This window comes from Lepidochelys kempii, chromosome 3 (assembly GCF_965140285.1).
Source record: "Lepidochelys kempii isolate rLepKem1 chromosome 3, rLepKem1.hap1, whole genome shotgun sequence".
In the NCBI taxonomy this organism is placed as follows: domain Eukaryota; kingdom Metazoa; phylum Chordata; order Testudines; family Cheloniidae; genus Lepidochelys; species Lepidochelys kempii.
This window is the reverse complement of record NC_136382.1, coordinates 63053502-63072529: the sequence shown is the minus strand read 5'-3', so window position 1 is coordinate 63072529 and position 19028 is coordinate 63053502. Positions and strand designations below refer to the sequence as shown.

The following is a 19028-nucleotide window of genomic DNA, read 5'->3' as shown; positions in this document are numbered from 1 at the left end:
AAGGGAGAGGCTGAGGGAAGTGGGAGAGAGCAGCACTCAAGGGGAAAAGATAGCAAGGGGGAAGATTTAAAGACCGTCAAAGAAGGGGAACAATTGGGATAGAAGAGGGGAGAACCATTTTGTGTACATTTATGTAGGTGTTTGGCAAATCCAAAGATGCTTTTTTTGTGGGGGGTCCCTGTTGTCTGATGGGTGGCATTTGTTACTCAGAAGATAACTTGCCAGATACAGGTATAACTATGCTGTTTGTTGTGAAATGTTTAAAAATCTTATTAAATGTTGGACATAGCTCCAGACGGCTCCCCATGTGCCCCCCAGCCTCCCCACTTCTGTTTGGCTATTTGGGGGCCTGCTACTACCCCGTCAGCGCAGGCTACCTCACCCCAGCGTGCCCTGCATCTGAACCACACGGACGTCCCCTGATTAGTCTATTCCCTTCAGAGGAGGGCGGGGGCTTCAGAATTGGGGAGCCAATCAGAAAGAAGAGCTGCCCCATTGTCGCCTCTCGGTAGCCGCGGTGGGCGCCTGTGGGCAGGGGGCTCTCGGGTGTCAGCGGCGCAGGGGCAGTGAGCGTGGAGCGTGCGCAGCGGAGCGGGTTCGAGATTGCCTGGCCACCGCCGCGGCGTTAGGAGGAGGGATCTGCGCTTGTGCAGAAGCCTGCTCGTTGCTTTACTTTTGCAGCCCGGGGCAGGGACATTATGCCGAAGAGAAAGGTAACGCGCCTGTGTTGATTGTGTTGTGGTGCATTCCTTTTGACGCCCGTTTGCAGTTAATAATCTCAGCCTCCGGTTGCCTGCAAGCCTGGGGCGATTTTTTTGGACTGCGCTGATTGAGTCTGGGTATTTGTACTGCCTGTTGCAAAGATCTTCCACCCTTCCCTCCGGTTGCTGATTTGTTGATTTACTCCTTACTTCCTCTAACCTTGTAGTGAGGGCTGCAGTTGTCACCCCCGCCTCTCGAATGCGAACTCGCTGTCACAACTCCGATCTCTCCCCCCCTCCCCCGCCCCGCCACCGGAAAAAAATGCAGCAGCTGCAGCTTCGCCTTTTACCTCCCCCGGAGGAGTTTCCTGCTTGCAAACTCCAAGCCGTAGCTCATCAATCTCTGGGAAAAATCCCCCATGTCCTGGCTGATTCTGCCCTGGGCTGATTCTGCGTTCTGCTTTGTATGGTGCCCCGGTGATGGCTCCAAGGTAAAAGGCGGAAGGGAGAGAAAAGCCATGTTTAAAACAAACTACACCCTTCTCCTTGCCTCCTGTGACAGACCCGTATGTACCAACTCTGGTGTCAATCAGGACAGGAGTCTGCACAGACAGGGCCCCGTGCAGCACAGGGGGGATCTGCTTACACATGGTATCAACAACAGCAGAGAGTTTAAAAACAGCACCGTGGGAGACTCCTCTGTGCAACACAGCAGAGCGCTACACACCCCAGAGACGGGCAAGAGGGTGGGGATGGAGGGAGCGGGAGCTGCTTCTGCGGAGCCTCTGCCTTCTTGTGTGGCTTTGAGACTTATACTGAACGAGTGTATTTGCCTCCCTCCTCCCAGTCACTTCCCCTCCTCCCTTGTGCCTCAGTGTTTCCTTCCTTCCTTCCTCTGAGGGCTGCTACAGCTGGGATTTACTTGCGTCCCTCATTTGCCTCCCTGGCTGTGCTGTACTTTACTTTTCCTTCTCACACACTGTCGTCCTTCCCTTCATGGTGGACGATCTGGTATTTTTGAGGGGGAAGGTGGGGAAATGATGCTTCACTTGCCCACCCGCCCCAGTGACCCCCATGCTGGAAACCAGTCCAGGCAAAAGTGCAATATGTGCTTCACTGATCTTACGCTATTACGTACTTTCTGTCTGCCCACTGTCTGAAATACTATTCATAATGTTAACTTCCATAATTGTGTGTTATGGGGCTTCTTGCACCTCCTTTCAGTCATCTGATATTGGCCACTTTTGGAGGCAGGACACAGGAGTAGATGAACCGCTAGTCTGATTCTGTATGAGAATTCATTTCTTTCTCTTAATTCAGGAAGTAAGGAATGTAAAGGATTACAAGCTTGCAAATTATTTATTACTGGTTGCATCTTTCACAAACTCAGTGCCTGAGCTTCAGGGAACATCTGTAGTATTTTGAAAATGCTCATTTGTTACAACTGTTAACAGACATTTCACTAGGGCTGGCTTTTCTAAGGGGCCTATGGAAGTTACCTGGATTGGAGTTGGGGTAGCTAACATCCTTTGGCCCCCTTGAAAATCCTGGCCTGGAGCACTTTCTTTTTACTGCAATTACTAATGGAGTGTAATTGGAGACTTGACACTAATATTCCGTGGTTTAAATAAAACCAACAGACAAACCAATGACCACAACAAAAAACTCAGCAGTCTTTTAATATTAAACTAGGTCAACTGAGGAGAGGCAATTTTACTGTAATGGAGATGTCCAGAATGTCTGTCTGCCTATGACCTCCCCATAATGCAGATCATGGTTGAATCTGAAAACTGTTTTAATAGGGTAATCGTTAGATGTTAATTTCCACACACTTATGAGTTCCATTTTTGTCCTGTACTGATTCCTTGCTGCATTATGGGTACAGAAAAAATATTCAGTGCTCCACTGAAATATTTCCATTTTTAATTTTTTTTTAACTTGAGTTGATATATTTCTCATGAAATTGAGGGACTAATAGCTCTGTACATAATACTTGGCTTACATTTAAAAGATACTGTATCATTTTCTTCATCATACTCTGTCATTGCATTCTTGTCCAGGCCTAAAATGCTCCTTTTCTTCCACAGCTATGCCTTTCATAAGTGAAGACTGATGGTTAGGCTGTGCTTTGAGGAAGCCCTTTGAAGCTAGGCCTACACAGTCCATTAGGAACCTTGCAGAGCTCTCTCATGCTTCCCTCACATTTTTACATTCTTGCCCTGCATGTAGTTTTCAATACTTCAAAAATATCTTGGTGGACTGGGAAATTAAATGCGGTCTCTTCCCCCATGATTGAGGAGCACATTGTGGCTAAACAGTGGGCTTAGATTTTTGTTGTTGTGTGTTATATCAGTTAGCTCTGGTCTACACTAAAACCTTAGGTTGGTATAACTATGTCACCCCGAGCGACGCAGTTATACCGACTGAACTCACAATGTAGACAGCGCTAAGTTGACAGGAGGGCTTCTCTTGTGGAGGTGGAGTACCTATGCCAATGGGAGAAACTCACGCATTGGCATAGGTTGTGTCTTCAATAAGCACTACAGCGGCGCAACTGCAGCGCTGTAAGCATAGATAAGCCCTTAGCCTTTGAGAAGTAAGTCTGTAAAAGGAGAACTTGGGTTTTTTTTCTTTTGTTTTCTGTCATAATTAGTCTTTTAAAATTACATCCACAACTGAAGTACTTAAAGAGAAGCTTATTAAGTAAAGTTAATGTATTTAGCTTTGTGAGTCTTTGTGTGACTTAGTCTTAAAGCTAAGTGTGTTTATTAATTCTGGTTCTTGGAAAGCCCAGAAACTCATAGGAAGTAGAGACTATAGGCTTGTCCACATGGGGAAATTGACTGGCATAGCTACGGTGGAATAATTACTTCATCATTATTCTGGAATAAAGTCACTTTTATTCTGGAATAGAGTGTCCATATGGGGAAATTATACTGGCATAGCTCTTGCAGAAAAATGATTTCACTGTAGCGTTGCCAGTACATTTCTCTGTGTAGAGAAATCCTACTTGTACATCTGTTACTGAAGTGGGTTTCCTAGTTAAAACAAATATTAACACAGAAAAATGTGATTTAATACTTGTTTAGTTGGGAAATTATAACGGTCTCTACTAAAAAAAAAAAAATTACAGATCACCAATACTTCAGTTTGCATGTTTATGGGGCTATGTGTCCAACTAATAAATTTGCAGAAAGGGCGAGTGGGAAATGCAGAAGTAAAAACAGATTCATACCTGTCTTTATGCATGCTTTATTTATCTAACCAGATTGACCAGTCATGCTCCTTCTTCCTTTTGTCCCTTAACTGTTTCTTCTATGTGTAACTGAAGAAGCTATCCCTGGGGGACAGATAGCTCAGTGGTTTGAGCATTGGCCTACTAAACCCAGGGTTGTGAGTTCACTCCTTGAGGGGGCCATTTAGGGATCTGGGCCAAAAACTGGGGATTGGTCCTGCTTTGTGCAGGGGGTTGGACTAGATGATCTCCTGAGGTTTCTTCCAACCCTGATATTCTATGATGACTCTAAGTCAGCATCTGAATTGCTTCATTATCAAACAAAGGTTGGAAATTATTTTTTAATTTACTTTTCCACAGTATGCATCCGATGAAGTGAGCTGTAGCTCACGAAAGCTTATGCTCAAATAAATTGGTTAGTCTCTAAGGTGCCACAAGTACCCCTTTTCTTTTTGCGAATACAGACTAACACGGCTGTTACTCTGAAATCTTTTTAATTTAGTTTCCCCAACTCTGTACAGTACAACCTTTCACAAAGAGACTAGTGTGTATGCATGGGATAAACTAGAACATATGTGTGATACTGTTAGCAGGAAACTTTTTTTGGAGTTTGTCCTTTTTTGTTTTTGTTCTTCAGCCCCAGTTGAACTTATCTTTCAAAAATACAATATAAGCTGGTTTGGAAGGAGTACATTCTTTTATAGCTATGAAACAGGTACGTTAAAAATATCTTTGCATCAGCCATAGAAAAATGAGGAACCAAAATCTGTCCTATGACAAACTCACAATAGCATGAAAAGTCTGGTTGCCAAAGAATTTTTTTTAAAATGGTTTTAACAAGATCACCATCAAATTGCAGTATTTGTGGGCCTGAGTATTTGTGCATGATGATTGAGAAATATAAAGAGGTCAGGTATCTTGTCCAAGGTCAGACAGGGAGCCTGTGATTTAGTTGGGATTACATTCCAGAGTGATCCTCTTTGTTCCTTCTGTCTAACCATAAGACAATACTGTTTGAACCTGTTCTCAAAACATTTTTCTGCCTTGGGGTTGAACCAAATGTGAGGACTAATTGCAGCTTGATTTTTTTTTTTTAAATCTTTTTAACAACGCTGTTGACCACTATAGTACTGTTTCAAAGCAAGAAAAATGACTTAGTGGATACATCTTTAATTAGTCACATGAGTAGGTCATTTGCACACTTATTGCAATCCCAAATCCCAAGTCTTGCGGTAGGGTTGATGGCAGATTGTGGTGTATGCTTAGCAGAGATAACAAGGGATTTTGGGTTAATATCTGTGGTAGGGTACTATAGAATTCTAAAAACTCACTTTAAAAAAAATCTGTGTACACTTTTTTTTTTTAAACTATGCTAAAGGAGTATGAAGGTTGCAACATAAAGTATTTAGAAGTTATGAAATGCCTTAATTTGGCCTTATGAATTATGATATTCTGTTTAATAATATGATTACATATTACTCTTTCTACAGGACCTCATCTAGCTCACAAGATGCACAGTGCTAGCTGAATGGGTATCTATTAAATATTTTGTTTACTCCTCCTCATTAAATGTGTGGCCCCAGACCTTATTCACTGCACATCATCCAAGCCCTGCACTAAATACAGAACTCGTTTCCTCATGGATTTTTCTGTGGTTCTCTCAGTGCCTCAGTCCCTTCAGGTTTCAGAGTAGCAGCCGTGTTAGTCTGTATCCGTAAAAAGAAAAGGAGAACTTGTGGCACCTTAGAGACTAACAAATTTATTAGAGCATAAGCTTTTGTGAGCTACAGCTGAAGCATCCGATGAAGTGAGCTGTAGCTCACGAAAGCTTATGCTCTAATAAATGTGTTAGTCTCTAAGGTGCCACAAGTACTCCTTTTCTTTTTTCAGTCCCTTCACAGATTCAGGCCATAGAGCTCCCCCTCATTGCAAGTTACACTTGAACAGAACTTGTTTCGACTCTTCAAAGCTGGACAAGAAAATAATACTTTTTTTTATTTACGCCAAAAATTAAAGTTTATTACATTTAGGAATAGTGCAATGTAGAAGTGTTGAGTGTCAAAGAAACTGGTTGAGTGATGCTTCTTCTATATATATAGTTACAAGAAATTTTGTGTTCAGATGTCCAGATAAAAACAGATTGAAGTTACTTGCTTTATGTTGAAAGTGCAATTGTAAATATTTTATGAAGGGTTAATGATGTTATAAGTGTTTTACAGTCATGGGAATATTACACGTTTATAGGTGGCTGTAAACACACCAATATAAGGTGCTAGAGGTGGCCATAAGCCAAAAGTACTGAAACAATTTGTATAGTGGGGGTGCTGAAAGCCAAAGTTTACCAAACTGTAAACCCTGCATGTGATGGAAACCACTTCAAGCCAGGGCTTGTGGCATCACCCCTAGCTCTCCTATTTCTAATACCTATGCTATAAGCCATGTTTATAATCAGCCTGTTCACACTAACAATTTGTAGCAATCATTTATTAAAACATGTATTCAGTTTATTAACTCATTGTTCCCCAGTGGTTCACACAGCAAGCTTCCGAGTGTAGCCCCCTCCTTATAAATTAAAGCACTTTTAAAAATATTTGTATATTTAACACTGTTGTAAACGCTGGAGGTAAAGTAGGGTTTCGGGTGGAGGCTGCAGTTCGCGGCCCCCATGTAATAACCTCATGACCCCCAGTTTGAGAACCCCTGCTTTAGCCCATGTCACCCATCCACTAACTCCAGTTGAATTTTGGCCTGAACAACAGGTGAATTATCAGTGTAAGACCATTCACAACATTGTTCCATGTATTAAAGTATAAAGCAAATTGTATTGTTAGCTACAGTTCATCAGGTATCACAAGTGATTATCTCCCAGTATAAAAATTAACAGGTGCAGATAATTTGTTTATATAAAGGGATTTTAGAAAAAGACCTGCCTCTTCTCAATGGAGATAAAAATGGATTTGAAAGCAGAGCAGCAAATCAATTGAAAAATGTCATTTCAGACTGTGGGATATCAGTTTTGTTGATGAGCTTCACAAAATTAGTCTACTGTGTGTAAGTGAAATAGATATGCCAAAAGATGTAGCTAACAAATGCTACACAATTAAAAGTTTGCTTTGATTAATAAATTACTGAGTTCTAATTTCTCCATTGAAATGTATCAGTTGTACCAAAAGCAATAGTTTTGCATAGGGTTGTCGGAGTCTGAGGTCTATGTTAATACTGTTGTAGCAAAGTAGTTTAACATTACATTTTACTGGAAATTGTCATAGTATCATTTGTGGAGGGTGAAGGCAAACCAGGTTATGATCTCTCTTAGAAATCGCATTTTGTAGGATTATATAGCTTCAGTAAAATTTTTGTCATCTTTAATTCAGCATGCCTTCTAAGGTACTAAAGAAGGGTGGCTCATCCACATGCTTATGGTTAGAGAGGATTTTTCAAGTGCTAGACATATACCCCAAGTTGTGATCCTTTCTTCTGCAGACTAAGTGGGCTTTTTACTTCAGTATTCCCTAAAGCTACTACCCAAGTGCAGCAGGACATAGTGTTGATTCAGTGGGTGACACTCAGATTAAGTCAGTACTGAAGAAGTGCCCTAGCATAATGAAAGAGGGCACATTATGTTTCAGGTGCCTCTTCTAAATGAGATAAAAGCCTACGTCCTATATAAAGATCCATGGCACTTTCCCCGAAGTAGGGGTATTTAATCTCTGTGTTCTGGCTAATGTGTATCTTGATTAATTGTATTCAGTCTTATAAATCATCCTATGACTTGAATTCATTTCCTGTTAGAAACAGTATTGTAATGTTCTGTGCTTCTTAAACAGTTGATGCATTTCTGTGGTCATAACAGTAGAAGATCATAGAACTATAGGACTGGAAGGGACTTCGAGAGGTCTGCTAAGTCAGTCCTATGAACTCAAGGCAGGACTAAGTATTATCTAGACCATCCCTGACGGGTCTTGGTCTAACCTGCCCTTAAAATCCTCCAATGACAGAGATTCCAGAACCTCTCTGGACAACGTATTGCAGTGCTTAACCGCCCTGACAGTTAGAAAGTTTTTCCTAATGTCCAACCTAAAATACCCTTGCTGCAATTAAAACCCATTGCTTCTTGTTCTATCCTCAGAGGTTAAGGAGAACAATTTTTCTCCCTCCTCCTTGTAACAACCTTTTTCTGTACTTGAAAACTGTTATCATGTCCCGTTTCAGTCTTCTGTTCTCCAGACTAAACAAATCCAGTTTTTTCAGTCTCTCCTCATAGGTCATGTTTTCTAGACCTTTAATTATTTTTGTTACTCTCCTTTAGACTTTCTCCAATTTGTCCACATCTTTCCTGAAATGTAGTGCTCAGAACTGGACATAACACTCCAGTTGAAGCCTGATCAACATGGAATAAAATAGAAGAATTACTTCTTGTGTCTTGTTTACAACACTCCTGCTAAAACATCCCAGAATGATGTTTGCTTTCCCCCCCCCACAACAGTTTTATACTGTTGACTCATATTTAGCTTGTGATCCACTATGACCCCCAGATCCCTTTCTGCAGTACTCCTTCCTAGGCAGTCATTTCCCATTTTGTATGTGTGCAACTGATTGTTTCTTCCTAAGTGGAGTTCTTTGCACTTGTCCTTATTCAGTTTCATCCTGTTTACCTCAGACTATTTCTCCAGTTTATCTAGATCATTTTGAATTTTAATCCTATCCTCCAAAGCACTTGCAACCCCTCTCATCTTGGTATTGTCCATAAACTCTCTATGCCATTGTCTAAACCACTAATGAAGATATTGAACAGAACCGGGACTGATACCTGTGTAGTTTAAAATCTGTAATATTTTGAAAGCACTTTGAGATCCTTCTGGGTGAAAGGTATGATAGAATAGGTTGCATCAAAACTTATCAGGGGACTATTCAGCTATGTCTGGTCTAGACTCTTTCCTTCTTCCCTCTCCCCTCTCTTCCTAGTCAGTCTCCCAGTGTTATCCTATCACTGGTGATGGCAGTAAAGGGAGTGCTAATATAGATGGGATTCAGATGGCTGACAGCATTTGTACCATTGTATAGTCTAGACCTACTTGAGCAGAGTTTGAAGATGCTGTGAGGAAATCTCTCTCTCTCTCTCTCTCTCTCTCTCGTCTCGAATGGACAGGGTCTTTTGAGAGCCTTTTTAAAGTTGGTTCACACTCAAATGGGTTCTAAAAAACTTTAAAGGCTAGTGTGGACAAGCCAGAACCTTGTTAGAATCATTTTTAAAATCTGCTTTCCAAGATATGAACTTGATATTAATTCTTAGATGGCTTTGGCCCCTCCATACTAGTTCTTTAAACCATGTTAGAACCTAAAGTAGCAGGTAACATGTTTAAATGCAGTTTGTAACAAGGGTAAATAGAACCAAATAAATGGAAGGTCACATTGTAAGGTAACATTTGGCTCTTAAGTCTTCACACATCAATGCCTCTCCTCTCTGCCCCTCCCAACAGCCAACTTCAGTTGACAACACAAGAAGCTAGGGTTGGGGATACAGAGGATGTATTACTTGGACAAATAGCCTCTTAAGGATATGTTGTACTCTTAGTCACAAATATAATTTTTAAAATAAGTGTTTCAAATACTAATTATCAGTCAAACTGTTAGAACGCATTTTGGGGACAGGAAAGTTAGAGATGGACAGACAAGAGCTTGTGATCGTTGAACAGTCACCAAGGGAGAGACTTTTGAGTCATGGTTATTCTAAAAGGTGTGTGATCTGGTACACTGTACAGCATATCCAGGTGTGGCCCTATCAGAGGGGACAGAATTCCTGGCTGTCACCCCTCCAAGAAGCCTATCCTACAGAATAAGGGTGAACCTATAACAGAAATAGAAGGGCCAAAACAGGAAATGGAGTCCCGTGTTCTGGGAGGTCTTTATGAGAGAACAGAACACCCCCCAGAGCTAAGGGGTAACCTAAGAGTGCAGAGACCCCACTGGCACAAGGGCTCTGTGTAGATTCATGCTGGATGTGAGGATGTGTCATGTGCCTTTTTCAAAGGGAAGCGGGTAGCATGATGAATCTTCTAAGCGAGAAACTACCATTCCCATCAGCCCATTTCCCACTGACCTACAATCTTCCAGGGTGGACCTGCACGTACATCCCCTTCCCCTGGTCAGGAGGGGCTGGAAACTCTGTGGATCACCCTAGTCCTGGAAGTAACCTTGTTTTGAGGGGAAGTGGTAGCCCCATGGCAAATTGGGAGCAGCAGGGAAGATAAATGCAGGAGAAACTTTTGGGGAGCCTTATGCAGAGCTGGCTGCAGCAGCAGTGAGGGAACTGTGTGAAAAGGCTGTGACTCACCGACGTCACAATCAGGTTCAGGTCTGGGCACAGTCTGTGAGGAAGCAGCAGAGACTGGGCAGGGAACCAGTGTAGAGTGGCCCCAAGGAGAGAGACAACTAACTGATCCTGGCCTGGAAAGCTGCAAGCTCCTATTTCCTTGTAGCATAGACTGGATTGGAGTGGGAACCCCAGGCACGAGGCCTGAGGAACCCTAATTCTCTTTGGAGTGTCCCCTGATCCCTGAAAGGGCCCAAATAGGAACCACTATTGTTTTACCTTAAATTGCAACTGTTTAAGCCACTGTTCATACGGTGTTTTGCAATCTTCCCATTTCTGCCAACCCTAGTAAAGTACCCTTTCGCTTAGCCACGTGTCCGAGTCATTAGTGGGAGGACCCCAGGGCTAGCACTTTTAGGGCCTAGTACCTGAAGTCCTTTCAGTGCTTGCTTCAGAGTCATGGCAGTCTGGTGGAATACTGGTACAGTAAAGGTTTGGTGTGCCACAGCACTGAGTAGCTGTAAGAGTTACAAAAATATAAAACTTTTTCTCACAGAAGAACATTCTTTAATATTACTTATTTGCTTTTTAGTCACAACTGCATATTCTGTGGGTTTTGCACTCATCTTTTTTTCTGTCTTTTCACCCCTGAAAGCTACTGTTAGATATTTGCTGGAGTAAATTATTTTCAAAACCAGAGGTAATGTTGTCAAAATAGCGCCTAAATCTATATTTAGATTCTGAAAATAGATCTGTCCTGATTTCAGAGAAGCTCCTTTACCTTAGTAGGTGCAATGGTCGCTCTGAAAATCAGGCTAATTCTATTTCATAGAATATCAGGGTTGGAAGGGACCTCAGGAGGTCATCTAGTTCCAACCCCCTGCTCAAAGCAGGACCAATCCCCAATTTTTGCCCCAGATCCCTAAATGGCCCCCTCAAGGATTGAACTCACAACCCTGGGTTTAGCAGGCCAATGCTCAAACCACTGAGCTATCCCTCCCCCCAAATAGTTTAAATATGGATTTAAGTACTTTAAATATGGATTTAGGAGCCTCAGGTTTAATTGCTGGAAATGGATCTGCCAAGGTCCTCCTTCATGGTTCAATTTTCAGAACCAGAGCCCAATTTTGAACAATTTGACTTAAAGGAATAATATTGAACAGTCTTTAGCTTCCACTACAGTTCTACCATGCTGTTTTGACGTTGCTGTTTAATTGTACAATAATAGTAAAACAAAGGAACAAATAATAAGAAAAGAATTTACTAACATCCTGGCTCACATTTTGAAATGTGGGGTCCTAAAATTATTAGTCTAAGTGAGTTATCTATTGTAGGTGCTCAGCATGTCTGACATCTCCCATAACTGATCTGTATCCCTGAAAATCAGGCTATGTTTTTAGATAACTAAATATGGAATTGGTTTCTAATTTTATACACCGAACCTGAAAATATTGGTTCTAGAAGATAATGAAAACCTGAGCAACAAGTTTATGTAGGCTTAAACAGAACTGCTTTCAATTCAGGGATCGGTAACCTTTGGCATGCGGCTCACTAGGGTAAGCTCCCTGGAGGACCGGGCCGGCTTGTTTACCTGCCACATCTGCACGTTTGGCCGATTGCAGCTGCCACTGGGTGCAATTCGCTGCTCCAGGCCAATGGGGGCTGTGGGAAGTGGTGTGGGCCGAGGGATGTGTTGGCCGCTGCTTCCCGCAGCACCCATTGGCCTGGAGTGGTGAATCGTGGCCAGTGGGAGCCGTGATCGACCGAACCTGCAGATGCAGCAAGTAAACAAACCAGCCTGGCCCACCATGAGGCTTACCCTGGCGGGCCATGTGCCAAAGGTTGCCGGTCCCTGTTTTAATCCTTCATTCTACTGAATAAAGAAACTATTGTATTTTTAAGTGATTAAAATGAGAAGTTTTGAACACTTACCTATATATTCCTATAATGATAAAAACATAGGTTGGTTGTTCCACTCAGAATTGTATAGCGCAGTCAGGTGAACAGCATTAGTTGTAATTCAGAGTTTGTGAAATGCCCCATTAAATGCCCATGTGGCTTAAGTTATGCTGGCCAAACATCTAGATCTTTTCAAGCGGGAATTACAGAACATACATACACAATAAAAGCAGATTTAAATACATATATGGGAAAAACATTTAAATGGAAAATAATCACACACTTTTCATTTTTTGATTTATGGAAATATAATTTATACCAGAGGTATTTTTTTTTTTAATAAAAAGAGGAAGAAATACAGTTAATGTTCTGAAAGAGTATGAAGGATGTTGGATTTACACGTTACAAACATTAATCTATTAGGTTTAATAAAGAATTAGACTTTTCTTGTTTTCTGACTTGATGAAAATTTCATTGTCATCTTGATATACGTCCCCTCTTTCTTTCTTGTTTGTGTTTATGCACACACACGCACGCACACAACCAAAGGACTTTCTTTGGTGGATGATTGGAGGATTTTTTATCTTTTTCATATTAGAACTTTAAGTATACTCTTCCCTTTCATTGCATCATGATGTTGACATTATCCCCATAAAGGATTAGAAATTGATATATTCCTCTTCTAATAGAAATGATGAAGGGATTTAAATTCTAAAAATATCTAAGTCTTGCATTGTATTTTATTATCTGTAATTTCAGAAAATCAAAATGTTATATAGTTTAAAGAATAAATATTTCAGAAGCATTTCCTTTTACAGTGAAGAATGTATGTGCTTAATGCAGATAACTCTGTAGCTTCTAATTGATTAGGTAACTGGGAAAGGATAATTGCCTAGGAGATAGAGGGAGTTACTATATTATGCAGTTTTAGCAGGTTTGTAAATACTCTTTTTGAAAAGGCCAAGAAGGTGTGGAAACTGTGGAGCTCTCTCTCCATGCTATCTCATAAGAATTAATGTTGAGATGTTTCTAATCTGTAAGTAAAGTTTAATGGAATACGCTGGATAAAAGTTTAATTAAAAAGGACATGCCTTAAAACCTGATTTTTTTTTTCTTGTTTTTGGGTGAGATTTAAAAGATTAGGCTCTGATTCTGCAAATATTTAAGCACATGAGTAACTTCATGTGCTTCAAATGTGAATTCAGTGGAATTGTTCATGTGCATGAAGTTACTGCCATGTTAAACATTTTTCAGGATTGCGTCCTTTGTGGATAAAAGAAATGCAATAGATATGTATCTGGCTTTTAGTAAAGCATTTGATGCAGTATCTGTTTTACTTGCACAGTTAATTCAGATTGGCTCAGCTATGAACACTGTTGCATCTGCTAAAAATTGGTCAAAGCAGCACAAAAAAACCTTTTAATGATCAATAAGGTATTGTACTGGGGCAGGGTGGGGCAGAGGAGTTGAGAAGAGTGTCAGAGGAGTTGGTTGGTATTTAAATAACATGGGATTGAATGTCTTTATTAAAAATCTGAAATGGGAAGTAAACAGCACCTTAATTAATTTAAAAAAACCCCAAAACGAGGAGTCCTTATGGCACCTTAGAGACTCACAAATTTATTTGGGCATAAACTTTCGTGGGCTAGAACCCACTTCATCAGATGCATGAAGTAAAAGGTACAGGAGCAGGTTTGCATTTGGAAAGGAAGATGATGTCTGTCTGTATCTGCACAAGTATTTTCATGAAGTTGATGGATTTCCACTTCATGCAAACCTGCTTCTGTATCTTTTACTTCATCCATCTGATGAAGTGGGTTCTAGCCCACGAAAGCTTATGCCCAAATAAATTTGTTAGTCTCTAAGGTGCCACAAGGACTCGTTGGTTGGTTGGTTGTTTTTTTTTTTTTTTTTTTTGCTGATACAGACTAACATGGCTACCACTGAAACCTGTCACCATGCAAGGCACTTAATTAATTTAGTATCACTTTGTAAATTTCAGAGCTATTGTGAAGACAGAAATAATTAAAGGGACCTAAAGAAGTAGAAACACTAGGGTGAGTTTGGCTCACCATCCATATACCTCCACTGACTTAAATTTAGTGACACTAGCAATGAACTTGGTCTGAGTTTTAGCTTGAGAAAACCTCAAGGTAATACATGTAGGGCAGTGGTTCTCAGACTTTTGTACTGATGACCCCTTCCACATCGCAAGCTTCTGAGTGCAGCCCCCCTTATAAATTAACAACACTTTTTTATATATTTAACACCATTATAAATGCTGGAGGCAAAGTGGGGTTTGGGGTAGAGGCTGACAACTCGCAAACCCCCCCCCCCCATGTAATAACCTCATGACCCCTTGAGGGTTCCTGACCCCCGTTTGAGAACCCCTGATGTAGGGGAAAACTGTTTGAGACGTATATATTCAAAGGGAAGAAAAAACCTGGACAGCAGTAATTCTGAAGTAGGCATATGGAATGGTATGTCCTTTTGCTGATGGCTGAGTTTTGTTGCAAAGCGTGTTTTGTTTGGTTTTTGGTGGAGGGGAAAGTGGATTGGGAGTGGGAGGAGTAACAGGCACCGAATCAGGGAGCAGGGAAATGATGGTGAACTCAGAGACTGCACCTAAAATGCTGTGCCAGAATGATGTCTGGAGAAAATTCTTATTGCATGGAAAATTTTAAAATGTGACTAGATAAAACTCTAGAAAAAATACATTAACGAGTAATCCATGTACTGGTAGGGGTTTCAACTCAATGTCCTAAAGGGCCTCTTTTCCTCTAACTTCTAATGTAGTAGTTAGAATGAAATCGGTATGTGCTTTTAAAATTCACATGGGTATAAGCCTGTAATTTCTGACCACACGGGCCCTTGGTATTTGGCATCATTTAATGTTAACATCCTTTATAAGATGATGTTTAATCAGTTTTACCATATCTTATCTTTCCATGTTGGCTTTTTAATACATTGCTTACATTACTAAAACTAATCCATTCACCTGTAAAGATCAATATCTGTGCAGAAGTTGCACTGCTGGGATACGATAGCCCCCTTTGGCTATCTAAATTGATTGATTGCCATTTGACCGATAAACAGTAACCTTGCTAATGTTGTTGCACTACTTTACTTAAGATACATCTTGTTTATATTTCAGCATTTTAATTACTAAAGTTTTGTCAGTTTGTCAACCTATAGCCACTTCTGTCAGATAACTCTTTAAAAATATGAAAATTATCTTAATTTTTTTCAATTTAATGATTTCCCCTGTAGCGTTGGCAACCCAAATGCCATAGTATTGTGCTAATGTATGAGGACTAGAAAGTGAGATCAACCAGGGGGTCGTAGCTCATTCTCCAAAATGAGTGAAATGCAAAAATTAAGCACATACAAATAAATAAACTTGGTTTTATAATCCACTGTTAATAGAAAAACCTGATTTTTAACCTGTCACTTTTTAAAAAGCTCTTCCTCATCACTGATGGGCACAGGGAGTGTGTGTATAGGCATCCTGGTTAACCCAGAGATATAAAATATGTGGAACTGATTGATCATCTAAAGTTTAACTGCTGCTTAATTTACAAAACTGTTAGCTCACAAAACTGATAATCCAGACACCGAATCTGCAATGGCACTTAAGGTACAATACATATCTGTGGTCTGCTGAGACTTAAAATTTACCATTAGTTATAATATTGAAAGCATAAGTCTTGCTGGCCAGGCAGCTGGTTTGCTGTGACCATTGCTTATGACACTGATCATAGTCCTCTCATTGTTTGGTGGTGGTTTTTTTAATCCCCTGCTGTTGTCTGTCACCTTATTCTTCATGTCTGTCCCAAAGAGAGAACCTCTTTTTATGTGCTTGTACAGCACCTATCACAGTGGGCCTATAGGTACTACTGTGATGATGATGATGCAAGTAATGTGAAGAATTGCCATACAGTTAGAAAGCTTATCTATGCTGGAGCAATGCCTTTTGAACAATTCAGTGCCAACAGTATGCTTGGTGGTATACAAGGCTTGTGATGCTAGTGGTCTCTTCTCTGAAGAGTTTACAATGTAAGTAAGACAGACATAGCAAGGATGCACTGCAACTTGACAGGTGACAGTGTCATGTTAAATACTGTGAGCCATAGCATTACCACATGGAAAAAACTTGTGGGAGAGGATGAGTTATTTAATAAACTCGGCTACTTTGAAATCAGTTCCTTAGGTGGTATGATATCACAGTGGGAAGTGAAGGGATGTTAGCTTTCTGTGGAAGGGGTCAGGAGAAAGTCCTTCAAGCCTGTGATGACTTCCAGGGGGGAAGTCCTGTGAATCTTGGGATATCCATGTAGAAAACTGCTGCTCATGCCATGTAGTTCACTGGAAATTATGTACCTGTTAGGTCTATTTATGCCCAAACCTCTCTCCTCTCCACTAGTCCACCTCCTCTTGTGGAGGTAATGCTGCATAAAGCTGTATTCTTCTGCTTGTCTTAATTCTTGCCAGGTACTCTGAACTTGTGTTGCTTTGGGGAGCAGTTGGGTTTGGATGGGGATTATGACACTGAGGCTCCTGTTTCTCAACCACACCTCCACACCACCAGTTTATTGGTGTCTATTTCACCACATCCATGCTAAAAGCAGACTGGATTGTTTGGCCCCTGAAATGTTCTAACTTTTATAAAACTATACCTTTTAGCATAACAAGTGGATTATAAACTATTTTAATTGAAGTACACTACTTGCCAAGACACTGTCAGATAAAGACAAAATGGAGTGAGCTTAAAAAAACCTCACACATACAAGTTAAATGTTTTGTCAAGATAAGTCAATATATGGATTGTGATACTGTTAAAAATATATATATGTATTTCATGGCTTCCAAAACCAGAGAGGACCATTGTGATTACCTAGTCTGATCTAATATATAATACAGACCATCGAATTTACCCAAAATAATGCCTAGGGCATATCTTTTAGAAAAAGTTCTTAGCGGGATTTAAAAATTGTCAATGATGGAAAATCCCCCATGACCCTTGTTAAATTGGTCCAATGGTTAATTCTTGTCACTGTTTAAGAAAGTACAACTTACGGAAAGTCTGAATTTGCCCAGTTTCAACTTCGAACCATTAGATTGTATTGTACATTTCTCTGTTAGATTGTAGAGCCCATTATTAAGTTTTGTTTAGCTTAACAAAAAGAAGGTTAAAGACTGATGTAACAGTCTATAAGAAATAGAGCAAGGGACATCCCACTTCATCTCCCACACAGTACATAATGGGCCTAATTCTCAATTACACAAAGGTTTATTAGTCTAAAGCCTGAGCTATGTGAAACAGCCTTCATGTAAATGAGGATCTGCTGCAAATTGCTCATGCTGTGGTGTTTTGCTTCTGAGCTCTCACCCAAGGAATGGCAACTGAAACTGTTTTTGTGATTACAGAGAGCATCATCCATTTTCTGAAAGTCTTGAAACTATCTCAGAACCCCACTGCCATGGGTTGGTGAGGGCCATAGTTGCTGAGAGAAATAGCCATACTCCATTTTAAAAGTCTCATTGTGTGGGTTTTCCTAGCTGCTTTGCTGTGTTCTATGTAGTGCTGCTTAATTTCTTGCTAAGTCTCGGTCATTTAAATTACTGGCCGTAGTTATCTTTTTATGACCTGCTATTGTGGCACCTTCCCTTTCTATCGGGAGATTGTATGTTACAATTAAGAAGTCACATTCATTATCCATCCATACCGGCTGGTAGGCCACAAATTGTTAGCACCCTTTCTATGAGCAATTCACAGTCCAGTGACCCTACAGAGTTACAGAAGAAGGTAACTCTGTGTCAAAGTTCCTTCCCCACTCTGAACTCTAGGGTTCAGATGTGGGGACCTGCAATGAAAACCCCCTATGCTTATTTTTACCAGCTTAGGTTCAAACTTCCCCAAGGTACAAACTATTTTGCCTTTTGCCCTTGGACTTTATTGCTGACACCACCAAGCGTCTAACAGATATATAACCAGGAAAGAGCCTGCTTGGAAACATCTTTCCCCCCAAAATCCTCCCCAAACCCTACACCCCCTTTCCTGGGGAAGGCTTGATAAAAATCCTCACCAATTTGCATAGGTGAACACAGACCCAAACCCTTGGATCTTAAGAACAATGAAAAAGCAATCAGGTTCTTAAAAGAAGAATTTTAATTGAAGAAAAAAAAGTAAAACCTCTGTAAAATCAGGATGGTAAATACCTTACAGGGTAATCAGATTCAAAACACAGAGAATCCCTCTAGGCAAAACCTTAAGTTACAAAAAGACACAAAAACAAGAATATACATTCCATTCAGCACAGCTATTTTATCAGCCATTTAAACAAACAGAATCTAATGCATATCTAGCTAGATTACTTACTAAGTTCTGAGACTCCATTCCTTTTCTGTTTCCGGCCAAAAGCATCACACAGCCAGAGAAGGCCTTTGTTTCTCCCCCACTCCAGCTTTGAAAATATCTTGTCTCCTCATTGGTCATTTTGGTCAGGTGCCAGCGAGTTTATCCTAGCTTCTTAACCCTTTACAGGTGAAAGGGCTTTTCCTCTGGCCAGGAGGGATTTTAAAGGTGTTTACCCTTCGCTTTATATTTATGACATGCCAACGGGACTGCTCGGGTGTTAGCCCCATTCGGACTCTCGCCTTGGTTTTAAACAGTTCATACTGGTTAATGTGTTCCTTATTCATTTCAGCCGCCACCTCAGCTAAAGGTCCACTGAGCTGCGGCCTCAGCTCTACCATGTATTGGTCTGTAGAGAGGCTGTACCCAAGGCAGGCCCTTTTGAAGTTTTCTAAGGCGGCCTCGGTATCGTCGCCTGCCTTGTAGGTGGGGAACTTCCTGGGATGTGAAGTGGTACCTGGAGAA

The 19028-nt window shown here is 40.7% G+C and overlaps 1 protein-coding gene across 3 annotated transcripts in view; it reads left to right on the top strand.

Moving 5' to 3' along the window:
• The first annotated feature begins 484 nt into the window (after window positions 1–484).
• HMGN3 (high mobility group nucleosomal binding domain 3) overlaps window positions 485–19028 on the top strand; it is a 29698-nt gene continuing 11154 nt past the window's right edge. The window contains exon 1 of one of the 3 annotated variants that reach the window (XM_073336513.2): window positions 485–713. In XM_073336513.2, the coding sequence (XP_073192614.1) occupies window positions 699–713 (15 nt within the window). In that variant the 5' untranslated portion in view covers window positions 485–698. The remainder of the gene's footprint in view (window positions 714–19028) is intronic. The other 2 variants (XM_073336512.1, XM_073336514.2) reach the window with 2 other exon arrangements.